At 43.9% G+C, this 13227-nt stretch overlaps 1 protein-coding gene across 1 annotated transcript in view; it reads right to left on the minus strand.

The window, feature by feature from the left end:
• Positions 1-7033: 7033 nt before the first annotated feature.
• The window catches only part of TEX55 (testis expressed 55), a 216956-nt gene continuing 210762 nt past the window's right edge, over positions 7034-13227 (minus strand). The window contains exon 14 of the mRNA XM_033942914.1: positions 7034-8975. Within this exon, the coding sequence (XP_033798805.1) occupies positions 8943-8975 (33 nt within the window). The 3' untranslated portion in view covers positions 7034-8942. The remainder of the gene's footprint in view (positions 8976-13227) is intronic.

The raw sequence follows: 13227 nt of genomic DNA on the forward strand, positions 1-13227 counted from the left end.
ATGGGTTTTTGGACACAGAAGAAATGGACTTGGGAGAGAGGAAGGGAGGGAAAGAGATGCTGAGGTGGGGGAGGGAATGAGTGTTTGGGCACAGAAGGCATGGACTTTGGAGAGAGGAAGGGAGGGAAAGAGATGGTTGTGTACACGGGGAATAGAAGAAAGGAGAATTTTTGGTCATAGGGAGGGAGTGAGGTACAGATAGTGGCATACCAGGGTGGGGGGGGGGCGGTCTGCCCCACCCCGGGTTTACGTCCCAAGGAGGTGCACAGCTGGCCACCCTCCAATGTTGTCCCTAGGCCGGCAGGGAGTGAGGTACAGATAGTGGCATACCAGGGTGGGGGGGGCGGTCTGCCCCACCCCGGGTTTACGTCCCAAGGGGATGCACAGCTGGCCACCCTCCAGTGTTGTCCCTAGGCCGGCAAACTGCGGCTCTTTAGCCACTTGAGTGCCACCGCCGCCATCGGGAACAGGCCGGCGCCAAGTTCTCCATGCTTTTCCCTGTGGGGCCGGCCAACTCTCGCCACTCGCGTCAATTCTGACGTCGGAGAGGACGTTCTGGGCCAGCCAATCGCTGCCTGGCTGGCCTAGAACGTCCTCTCCGACGTTAGAATTGACGACGGGTGGCGAGAGTTGGTCGGCCCCGCGGGGAAAAGAAGCAGGGAGAACTTGGCGATGGCCTGTTCCCGATGGCGGCGGTGGCACTCAAGTGAATTACTTTATATATAGTCAATATAGGCACAGAGTTAAATTTTTTAACATTTTCTAATGGTGGTGTGCCTCGTGATTTTTTTCATGAAACAAGTGTGCCTTTGCCCAAAAAAGGTTGAAAAACACTGATCTAGATAACACCATGGTGGTTAGTATTGATTTTCAATGGCAATATCCTGATAATGCCACTGAAAAATCAGTGACTCTCTCTGGTTAGCGGCACTTATCTGGGTAGCAGCCACGCCTATCTGGAGAAATACTACTGAATATTAGCCCCCAAATGTTTCTAGAATCCTATTTTGAGGTCAGGAGAGGTAAAAAGACAGCAATCTCTTGTTTAGCAAGAAAGGGCACTGGGAATCCATATGCCCTTAAGTCAAGGCAACAGACAAGCCCAAGCTGGTTCTGCCCTACTGCATATATAAAGATGTAGTTCTGATTTTTTTTCCTAATTGATTTCTCAAAGAACAAAAGGACTAAATCTTTCTACATACAATGGGATCAAACCAGGACTAGGTCAGCTTATATCCCTGAGCAATAGGACCACCCTATGTATGGCTCAAACAGAATTTTGGAAGTTACATACAGAAGAAGCATCCTCATAGTGTGAGACAGTAAGAGAAGGAAAGATTAGGTTTTTACTTCGATAATCTTTCTGGTAGAAGGGTACAGGAGCCTTCACAAGTGGGTTAAGTATCCCACACTTGTGAGTTTGTGTAGAAGGAGTTAAATTTTCTTCGGCTCCCCCTCCTACTGTGGGCTGCACTCCAGCTCCTCATCAATTTATACCAAGCACTATAAGAGGAAAAATAAATAGGAGGTGTATGGGGATTCTTCCTGACATAGCCAATTCTGTAAATAGTGTTGAGAATCAAATCAACTTCAATGTAAAACAGTGTAGAAACATGGTACAAAACGGTTCATAGACAAGTTGGCGAAAGACAAAGGCGCGCGCCGACAACTGAGCGCAAGATGGAGGCGTGCGCTGAAGAAAATTACAGTTTTTAGGGGCTCCGACGGGGGTTTTTGTTGGGGAACCCCCCCAGTTTACTTAATAGAGATCGTGCCGGCGTTGTGGGGGGTTTGGGGGGTTGTAACCCTCCACATTTTTGTACTGTAAACTTAACTTTTTCCCTAAAAAAAGGGAAAAAGTGAAGTTTTCAGTAAAATGTGGGGGGTTACAACCCCCCACAATGCGGCGCGATCTCTATTAAGTAAACCCACGCCCCCCCGTCGGAGCCATAAAAACAGTAATTTTGTGCGGCGTGCGCCTCTGCGCTGCGCTCAATTGTCTGCGCGCGCCTTTGTCCCGGCGCGCTTTTGACCTGACACCGAGGTCTACTGTCTGGCAAAGACTTAAGCCAGATCCAATACACTAGCCATGAGATCATCCAATATTTTGCTGAAGAGCATTTGGCCCTTAAAAGTAAGCCTGCTCAAAGTGGCATTGAAAGCCGAATCTCCTGCCCACTGCCTAATCTACAGCATTCTGTGGGCAGAGACTGAGTATATAGAAACCTTGCTCATGACTCTAAAAATGGCTAGTGCCTGGCCAAATCCCAAGGAATAGCAATATTTAATGCTAGTGATCCAGGGCAAGCAGTGGCTTCCCCCATGTCTTTCTCAATAACAGACTATGGACTTTTCCTCCAGGAACTTGTCCAAACCTTTCTTAAAACCAGCTACGTTATCCACTCTTACCGCAACCTCTAGCAATGCATTCCAAGCTTAACTATTCTCTGAGTGGAAAAATAATATCCTCCTATTGGTTTTAAAAGTATTCCCTGTAACTTCGAGTGTCCCCTAGTCTTTGTAATTTTTGATAGAGTGAAAAATCGATCTACTTGTACCCGTTTTATTCCACTCAGGATTTTTTAGACTCCAATCATATCTCCCCTCAGCCATCCCTTTTCCAAGCTGAAGAGCCCTAACCATTTTACCCCCTCTTCTACTAAACCGCGCTGAAAGGCCCACGCTGCTCCCAACACTCAGAGTTCTTATGAGTATCAGGAACAGCGCAGGTCATTCAGTGTGGCTCCCCGTGCTAAAACTTTGAACAGTTTAGTGTCATCTGCAAATTTAATTACCTCACTCGTCGTTCCAATTTCCAGATCATCTAATATAATAAAGCCCTAAGCGCGCATGCGCACTCCCACCTGCGTGCTCCCGTTTTCCGTGTGTTGTAGGGCACCGCAGGTAGGAGTGCGCATGCATGAGAATCCCCTGAGGCGGATGTCGGCCGCAGTGGCTGTCGGCGGCTGCAGGTCACAGCGGCGGCTGTCGGTGGCTGTCGGCGGCTGCAGGACGCGGCGGCAGATGGCTGAAGCCTGGCTGGAGGAGGACGAGGAGGAGCTGTGAGAGCTCCGCAGAGACAGGAGGTGAGGAGAGAGAGACAGAGACAGATGGATGAGAAGGACAGAGGGGCTACTAGAGGGACCAGGAGAGATGGTAAGGGATTGGGAGAGATAGACCAGGGAGTGTGGAGGGGGCAGGAGAGAGAGATGGTCTTGGGGAAGGACAGAGGGGGACAGGTAAGGGAAAGATGGCAAAAGAGGTGAAACAAGGTCAGAGAGAGATGGTATTACCTTGCAATGAAGCAGAACTCAATATTTCATACTTTCATACAGTAGGAAGAAGGAGGTATTGATGTCCCATGTACAAGACTCTGGTGAGACCTCATCTAATATAATAAAGCCCTAAGCGCGCATGCGCACTCCCACCTTCGTGCTCCCATTTTCCATGCGTTGTAGGGCACCGCAGGTAGGAGTGCGCATGCGCGAAAATCCCCCGAGGAGGATGTCGGTGGCTGCAGGCCGCGGCGGCTGTCGGCGGCTGCAGGACGCGGCAGAAGATGGCTGAAGCCTGGCTGGAGGAGGACGAGGAGATGCGAGAGCTCCGCAGAGGCAGGAGGTGAGGAGAGAGAGACAGATGGATGAGAAGGACAGAGGGGTTACTAGGGGGACCAGGACAGATGGTAGGGGATAGGGAGAGATAGACTTCAGGGAGTGTGGAGGAGGCAGGAGAGAGAGATGGTCTTGGGGAAGGACAGAGGGGGGACAGGAAAGGGAAAGATGGCAAAAGAGATGAAACAGGGTCAGAGAGAGATGGTAGAGGGTGTGAAAGGGGGAAAGGGAGAGATGGAAATAGTAGGACCACTGCTGCTTTAGGGCACTCAGGGAGGAAAGGTTGGTACGTCAGGACTGCTGCTGCCGCCTCGGGTAAGTAAAGACCTTGTCAGGAGGGCCAAAAGGGTACAAAGGAAATGGTGAAAGGTGAAGTGGTGGGACTGGGATCAGTGGGAGGCAGGGTCTGGGCATGATAGAAGCGGGGCATGGGTGGGATCAGAGCCAGAGTCAGGGTCAGGGTATAGGTGGGGCTATTCTAGCACCCGTTACTGTAACGAATGTAACAGGCTAAAACACTAGTTTATAAATAAGTTAAATAGCACCGGTCCCAGTACAGACCCCTGTGGCACTCCATTGTTTATTCTCCTCCATTGAAAAAAATGACCATTTAACCCTATCCTCTGTTTTCAATCTGATAACCAATTCCTAATCCACAACTGAACTTTGCCACCTATCTCATGACACTTCAATTTTCTCAGGAGCCCTGGCAATTAATAATTAGGGGTAAAAATCATCATCCAAAGAAGGAATCTGATGTAATCTGGTATGGAAGGCACATGCAACACAGGAAGCACTGCTGCTGCCTTCAGACCCAACGTCAGGGCCTGAAACTGCCTTTTGAGAACTAATTCCACCCTGCAATCCTGCACATCCTTTAATATCACTCCCCCTTCACTGGGAAGCAAAGTCCTTTTGGTTATCTGCGCTACTATGGAATCCATATTAGGCTGGACAAACATCTGCTGAAAGTCAGAAGCCTTTGCATATATTTTTGCCATGGTCTTGGCAACCCGCAAGGTCCCCTCCGGGGCCTCCTAATGCTCTGTCAGCATTGTAGTAATATAAGGATATACGAGGGAAAGAATGTGAGTCTAATCCTTAGAACCTCTCATGACAGAACAATGAGCTTCCAGGGTCTGTGGGGATTCTAGCTTTAGTTCCCGCAACAATTCTGTAATAATCTCTAGCAAATCTGCTGGTTTAAAAAGGTGGTGTATTGTTGTTGTCTTCCCCCTGATCCAGGGCTGCCAAGGTCTCCTAACTGGTGCCTTCCACCTGAGACTCTGACTCCTCCAACATTGAAGATTCATTTTGAGGAATCAAAGGAATCAAATTTGAGCCCTAGTCTTCCCAGTCCTTTTCCGACTGGACCTCTGGATCTTGAGGATAACATTGCAAAGGGGGAACTATGCTCTTTGAGGGTACAACTTCCTGTGGAAGCCCTGGCATGCTCTCAAACAGTATTGACAAACCTTAATAATTTAGATAGGCTTCAAACATCAGATTCACAAAATCAAGGGTAGATCCCTGTCCAGGGTGCCCCAAGGACCCCTGCAGGAATTGTCTTTGATTTCCTCAAGGGTCCAGGGGTATTCATACAATAGTGCTTCGCCGCAGATGCCGAGTCACTATTTCCAGGCTCCAAGAGGGATTTTTGACTTACCACCAAGCCACCTGTGAAACTGTGGCCCTAGAGGGATCAGAGGATGCTAAACTCATGGTTTCCACTCCCTCTCACATGCTCCACCGCATGTGGCACATGAATGCTCCAATTTTGGCTATATAGCGCAAATCTTGCATAATATAGGCTAGAATAGCCTGAGCAATCCATCTGTATTGATTTTGAACCAAACTGAGGTGTTTTGAGGTAAATTGCATTGGACTGAAAAATGTGGCAGTATTCTAGTGCCAAAAACGGCTCAGGATAGCAAAATTACAGTTCAAAAAATTCAGGAAAGGGGTTTTTAGAGGTGGGGAATCCTAAAGGAAGCCCCAGCAACCCTCAAAAATCCAATTTAAAATTACCCATGATGTCTCCCATAGGCTACAATAGCCTATACTCACAGTTACTGCTGGTGATGGGACTATTTTAGCTGGGACTCCAGCTGAGTTAGAGAGACGACTTCTGTCTCAGACAAGCATGTAAGTAGCTCCAAAGGCTGCCAGTCAAACCAATAAATGTGACCGAGATCTCAAACCCCTTAGCTCCATGCGTGCCAAGGGGTGGGGGGGGGGGGAGGGAAACACAGTCAGCATCTGGTAAAGCCCTCAGGACTGGCACGGGGCCACACAGCCTGCACTCAAGCTCTGGATACCACAAATGAGCCTCCAAATTGTTAGTGCAGGCTGGCTAGGCAGCTCCCCTAATGGTTACCCTGCTTAGCTACAGACTCAGTCCACACAGTCTGTGTCATCTCACAACCAGAGCTATCCCAGGAGCACTGGGAACTTCTGCAGCACCGAAAGCCTCACAATCTGGATAAAATACCTGAAAATAAGACAAATGATCTCAGAGTAAATCAGAAAACTACCTTTCAACTTGCGTGTAGCAGGAACTGGAATGCAGCCCAGAAAAGGAGGTGGAACAGAAAATTTAACTCCTTCTACACAATCTCATGGGTGGGAATATATACCCACTTATCAAGACTCCTGTACCCTTTGAACCAGAAACAAGTTTTTGAATCTAGAGGCTGTGATGGAAGAGGCTGATTTGGATTTAGTGGTAATCACAGAGGCATGATTCATGAACCAAGACTCAGATATGGTTATATTGGGCTATAATCTGATCAGGAAAGACAGGGTAGAAAGAAAAGGAAGGGAGTTGCATTATATTAAAGCCACACAATTGCAGGACCTACATACAGGGCAAGGAAGAGTCAATCTTGAAAGCGGGAATGGAAAATGTTGACTGGGGTATCCCTGTTGCGGGGTCTCATAGAAGTAGGGAGAGCCTTGATTCTCTATAGAGGGAACTGTTCTAGCAGCTGGTAATGGAACCAACAGAGGATGGGGCCATACTGGACTTAATGCTTACAAATGGGGAGAGTGTTTCTGATGTTTTAATAGGAGATCATTTGGCATCCAGTGATCCCCGGATGGTGTAGTTTAATATTAAGACAGGTGTGGAGAGGGTTCATTCAAAAGTGAAGGTTCTAGACTTCAAAAGAACTTTGTTCAGATGGGGAATTACATCAAGGAACTGTCTGAATGGAAACATTTGGAAGAAGCAAGAAAGCAGTTAGAAAAACCATTTTGTAACGAAAGTAAGTAAAAGTAAGGGGAAAAGAAGGCCACTTTGGTTCTCAAAAGTAGTAGCTGAAAAGGAAAAGAAAATGGAGTTAGTCTTCATAAACTACAAAAGATCACAGAAAGAAGCAGACAAGCAAAAATATCTGGAAAAGTTAAGTAAAGATGGACGAGTAGTCAGGAAAACAAAGAAGCAAATGGAAGAAAGAAGAGCTAATATGGTAAAATGGGGAGAGGACAAGACTTTGTTAGATGTTAGTGATAGGAAGAAGTGCAAAAGTGGCATTGTGAGGGATTGAAGGGGAACAATATATACAAGTTGCTAAAGATAAGACTGAATTGCTGTTCCGTATTCACAGCTGAAGGGTCAGAAGCAGGATTACAGAAGACAAACACGAAAGAGGAATTGAGGTGTGATAGACCCTGAACAATTTTCAGAGGACTGCAAGTAAATTAATGTAAATACTTTTAAAATACAGAATAGTGAAGTTTCTGAAATCCATTGGATTACAGGACTCAAGTCAACATAGTTTCACTAGAGGCAGATATTGTCAGAAAAAAATGATCAATTTCTTTGACTGGGTGAACAGAGAGTTGGATAGAGGGAGAACACTAGATGTGGTGTATTTAGACTTTAGCAAAGCCTTTGACATGGTTCCAAACAGACATCTAATAAATAGTTTATGGGTCTCAAAGTGATGGACTGGGTTAGGAACTGGTTGAGTGGAAAGCGACAGAGGGAAGTAATAAATGGAGCTTACTAAAGGGTATGCTACTTGTAGGATGCCGCAAGGTTCGGCTCTTTGGCCTGTTCTTTTTTTAACCTTTTTGTAAGTGATATTGCTAAAAGGCTGTCTGGCAAGGTTTGCCTCTTTGCAGAAGATACCAAAACCTGCAAGAGTAGACACCCCTGATGGTGTGGGGATAGCATGAGGAAAGACCTAGTGAAGTTAGAAGAATGGTCTGAAATTTGGCAGCTAAGCTATAATGCTAAGGAATGCAAGGTTATGAATTTGGGCTGCAAAAGCTTGAGAGAACAGTACAGTTTAGGGGGTAAAGAACTTTTACACATGAAAGTCGCGGGATTTGGGTGTGATCATATGTGATGATCTTAAGATAGTCAAACAGGTAGAAAAAGTGATGGCAAAAGATAGAAGGGAGAGGGTGCATAGGGAGAGGAATGGTCAAATAGGAAAAAAGGAAGTAATAATGCCCCTGTATAAGACTCTGGTGAGACCTCATTTAGAATATTGTCTACCAGGAGACTGCATTTTCATAAACGATATAAACAAGATGTCGTTGGTCCAGAGAATGGTTACTAAAACTGTTAATGGTCTTTGTCTTAAAGTGTATGGGGACAGACTTCAAGAGCTCAAAATATATACTTTGGAGGAAAGGCAGGAGAGGGGAGATATAACAGAGACATTTAAATACCTACATGGCATAACTATGAGGCAAGTCACTTTCAATTGAAAGGAAACTCTGTAATGAGGGGGGCACAGGATGAAGGTGAAAGGAAACGGATTCAAAAGTAACCTCAGAAAATATTTTTTCACAGAAAGGGTGGTCAATGTGTGGAATGGCCTCTTGATGGAGACAAAAACTGTATCTGAATTCAGGAAAGCTTGGGACAAGTACATTGGTTCTCTAAGGCATTAACAGATAGACTAGATAGGTCATATGGTCTTTATCTGCCTTCATTTTTATCTCTTTCTCTGTTCTATGTTTCTATACCGAGACAGCTCCCTCCTAAAGGAAGTCCATGAATTGGTGGTGGTGGTGGTGGGGCTGTGACATGGATCAATTGCTCTTCCCAGCATAGGACAGGTAGAATGTAGGTTATATGAAGAGGGCATTCGAACTGTGTTGTACTGGAGTTTATGAGCACCTTTTGTAATTTGCAGTTAGGAAAATAAATACATAACACATGGAAAATAAGCATTACAACAACAACAATGCTCTATTGCAATTTATGTCCTGCAGAGACTGAGAACAGCTGGCTAGCTTCAGTAGCACAGTAACAGGCAATGCCGAAAGCCTTAATGGAGACTGATGATCAACCTTCCCCCTCTGTAGCTATCACTAGTTGCACCTGTGTTGCATCATTGCCTGCACCTAAGGGAGGTAAAAGAAACACTGCTTTAAGGGTATGGATGTGGTCAGGCCCAGCCCTAGAGTCTAGCAATGCTACAAAAATAATAATTAGTATTATTAGTCCTCCTTATTAGACCCAGCTTAGCTCTCCTAACCACAGAAATTACAAAAGTGCTCATTCAATATGTCTCCATTTAAAAGCCAGAGATACTTTAAGACTCTCCTTACATAGCAATGTAAGCCATTATAGTCAGTGGTGTAGCGAGGGAAGCTTGCATCTGGGTTGGAGGTGCTCAGTATAGCCAGTATGCCTTTCCTTAATTTTTTTTTTCTTGGAATATGACACATTTTTATTATATCAGATGTGAACATTTAAAAAAAAAAATTTATTGATCATAAACTTAATAGCAGCAGGCAAGTTTCTCTTGACAATAAACTAGGGGGTTGATATTAAAGCATATCAAAAATAATTAGCTTAAGTCGGGAAGGGACAGGTGCTTGCGACATGTTTCGCCTTGCAGCTTTTTCAAGGAAGCTCCCTAGGAACAAAATCAATTCTGCATGAAAAAATTGAAACTCCAAAACATTATAGCTTCAAAATACTTGTTCCATTTCACCACGTCTTGCCATCCCAAATCTGATGCCTCAGTCAAGATGGCTGCAGTTACTTTACCCCAATTTAATCCCTCCCCAGATGAATATCACATGATCCTATTCCATCAATCACACCAAAGATGCATTGTAACAGCATCATCCATTCTATCTATTGGTTTAATCCCAAAGGTGCGACAGTTTGTAGCGTATTGTCACAAGTCTGACTCCCGTACCAGCCTTGTGCAAATTAAATGTCTCAGAATACTGCCTTCACATTCCACAGACAGGGAAAACAAGGTTCTGTCCCTTTAAGGGCATCCATTTTGAAATTGCTAGCAAAACAGGCTGGGAGGCAGTCAGAGCTGAGGAGAGACCATCCCCTGCACAGGGCTGGGCGTGGCTCTGCAGCATTTAAATGTCTGAGAACCACAGTCAAGGAAGCAGCCCAGGGAAGCTCCTAGGCTGGAGGAGCCTCTGCAGTCCCAGCAACCAAAGGATGTAGAAATGCAGCCAAGGCAGGAGAGGAACTTCTAGAGGATAATTTACCAGAAGCCATGGAATGGAATGCCCTACTTGAGCTACCACTTTCAGAGGAAATGAAAGTGAGTTGAACTGACTGTTGGCTTTTGCCAAGGTTTTTTTTTCCTGTAAAAGTTTTTTTTTGCTGGGGTAGCTTCTAAGGAAGTTTTATGGGATGTTTGTGAACTGGTTGGGACTTTCAGAAGGGGAAAGTTTATTCCTGGAAACTTTCCAGAAAATATATATATATTTTTTTTTTCTGGAGGGTTTTTTCCTTCCTTTTAAGATGGCTGCCACTGCAGGCAGGCGCTCTGCTACAGTTAAGCAGGGGTAAGAATATCTTTACCTGGAAAGTTTATTTTGCTTTATTGAATCTAAGGAGACACTGAAGATTGGGGGCCGGATTTGCCCGTCATCTTTGTGTAGGGTTTTTGAGGGTTGCATTTTGTTCTGGCAAAGTGCCGAATTGGCAGATCTACCAACCTTGCTCTGCTTGATGCATTGAGAGGATGGAGAATTCTCAGTGTCTGAGCTGGAACATTTTTTTTTCTGTTAAAGAACTGAATGATAGTGATGTTTTGATTCATGTTTTGTTTGTTGTTTGAAAATAAGCAGAACTTACCTGGATCATGGACTGAGCACTAAGGGTTTTTGCCAGACCAGGCTGGTAGGAGAAACTTTGGGGTTTTGTATTGTTGGTTGTACTCCAGAACCCAGTTTTTAATGAATTCTCATGCAAACCTGAATGCAAAATAAATTCCATTTGTTTTTTGAAAGATTACCTGTTGTATGCCATTCTGACTGCTGTAAGCTAGGTAAGCCCACCGATACAGGGACTTCCTTCTGCTTGGGGAAGCATGCCGAGGCTATATCAGTGACATGTGCCAGTCCCTGCCTTAGCCTAAGGGACGGCCATGCTACACTATAGATCCATTTTTGTTCCTTGCAATTTAGGATCTTCTCATAATGCCCTCCCTCCCACTCACCCTTCTCTTACTTCATCAGTGATCTTCCACTGGATGTCATCTACACTATGCTTTAAGGTCTTCCAATGTACAACCAATGGAGTTCATTTTTGAGTTTCAACTTTTTCATGCAAAATTGATTGTGGATTTTGTTCCTAGGAGGTTTCCTTGAAAAAGTCATGAGGCAAAACATGTTGGAAGCACTTGTCCCCATCCCATGTTGACATAAGCTTAGTCTTTTTGATATGCTTAAAATTATTGAAAAACATTAGTTGAATGAGAAGGAAGGCAATGGATATTTATATATATTTTAAAAAATCCTGAGATCGTATGACAAAGTTAGTGCCATATATCTTGTGGAAAAGATAAACAAAATCCATTTAAGGAACACTTCCGAAGATCTTATGAGAAGGCTAAAAGTTGGGTTAATGACATACTGCATAGTGATACAAGGTATTTGAATTAATAGCAGTATCTCTAAAAAAAATTATTTACTCATTTATAACAGCTTATCTTTTCTGAGACACACTGTTGATTTATGTAAGTCACTGCTGTTGCATTGTCTAAGAACCCTCATGTTGCCTTGCCTCAAACTAATCCACTTTAAAGTTAATAAAAAAACAAAACAAAATAAAATAAGATACCTTTTTATTGGACTAACTTAAAACATTTTTGATTAGCTTTCAAAGACTTTTGAAGTCAAAATTATGAAATAGGAGCAGCTTAATCAACATGGCTGCTTACTGAGCTGTTCCACAAGATGTTACTCTTTCTGTCCTTTCTACTGATGGTGAAAAGGAAATGGAAGACATAGAAACATAGAAAAATGAAGACAAAGACCATATGGTCTATCTAGTCTGACTATCCATGCCATCTACTATCCCTTCCTCTCCCTTAGAGGAATTCAAATACATTTTTCATCTCTAGCACTTCCATCGGGAGGCCATTTCACACATTCACTACCCTTTCCATGGAAAAATTATTTTCTGAGGTTACATCTAAGTTTATTCCCTTTCTCCTTCATCTTATGCCCCCTCATTCCAGAGCTTCTACATATGAGAATGGCCACTGCCTTGATCTTGTCCTCTTCTCTAACTCCTCAATTGCCATCTTCTCCAACTCAATTCTTTTGCTCTCTCACCATCAGCTGGTAACCTTCACAACTCAACATCCTCCGTCCACTAGCATGACCAATCCTCACCAATACTTTCAAGAATCGTCAGGCAATTGACCCATGCATCCTCTCCACCATAGTCTGCCCCCCTCTTCTGAAGCACTATGCTAGATAAACCTGTTAATGAAGCCATCTCTGTTGGAATGTCTAGATGACATGGAATACATAAGGTATATGCATGGTTTCAAGGATTTCTGACTTCTCGCTCTTACTCTGTTCGAACGGAAAACATCTGCTTTTTCAGTTGGAAAAATACTTGTGGTGTCCCCCCAAGGTTCTCCACTCTCCCTACTTTTATTTAATGTCTATCTCTCCTCATTAGGAAACAGACTGAAAAAACTGGGAGTGAAACTTTTTAGTTATGCTGACGATATCACAGTTATAATTCCATATCTCTCTTTACTTTCTAATATTACTCACACTATTGCCGAAGTAATTGAATTCATCGAAGGTTGGATGTTGGAATTCAGATTAAAACTGAATTTTGAAAAAACTAAATTCTTTTTTGCTTTGTCCTGTCAGAATTTACATGAGGATACTATTACTATTAAGTTTGCTCTTCCATTAAAATATTGGGAGTAACTTTGGATCAGAATTTGACTATGCAACAAATTGACATGGTAGCTCAAAAGTCTTTCCATATTTTATGGAAACTGCGAACTGTCAGAGCTTATTTTGATATCACTGCATTTAAGTCATTGGTTCAATCGTTGGTATTGAGACACTTAGGGCTCCTTCTACTAAGGTGCGCTAGCGTTTTTAGCGCACGCAGGAAATTACCATGCGTTAGGTGGCTAGAACTAACACCAGCTCAATGCTGCCGTTAAGTTCTAGCGCGCGGCAATGTAGCGCGCGCTATTCCGCGCATTAAAACCCTAACACAGCTTAGTAAAAGGAGCCCCTAGACTACTGTAGTTTATCTAGCAGGGGTGAAAAAGAATATTTCTATATTGCGACTCCTACAGAACACAGCAGTGAGATTGATCTATGGCTTGAAAAAATATGATCATGTACCGTATTT

Source organism: Geotrypetes seraphini, chromosome 4 (assembly GCF_902459505.1).
Source record: "Geotrypetes seraphini chromosome 4, aGeoSer1.1, whole genome shotgun sequence".
In the NCBI taxonomy this organism is placed as follows: domain Eukaryota; kingdom Metazoa; phylum Chordata; class Amphibia; order Gymnophiona; family Dermophiidae; genus Geotrypetes; species Geotrypetes seraphini.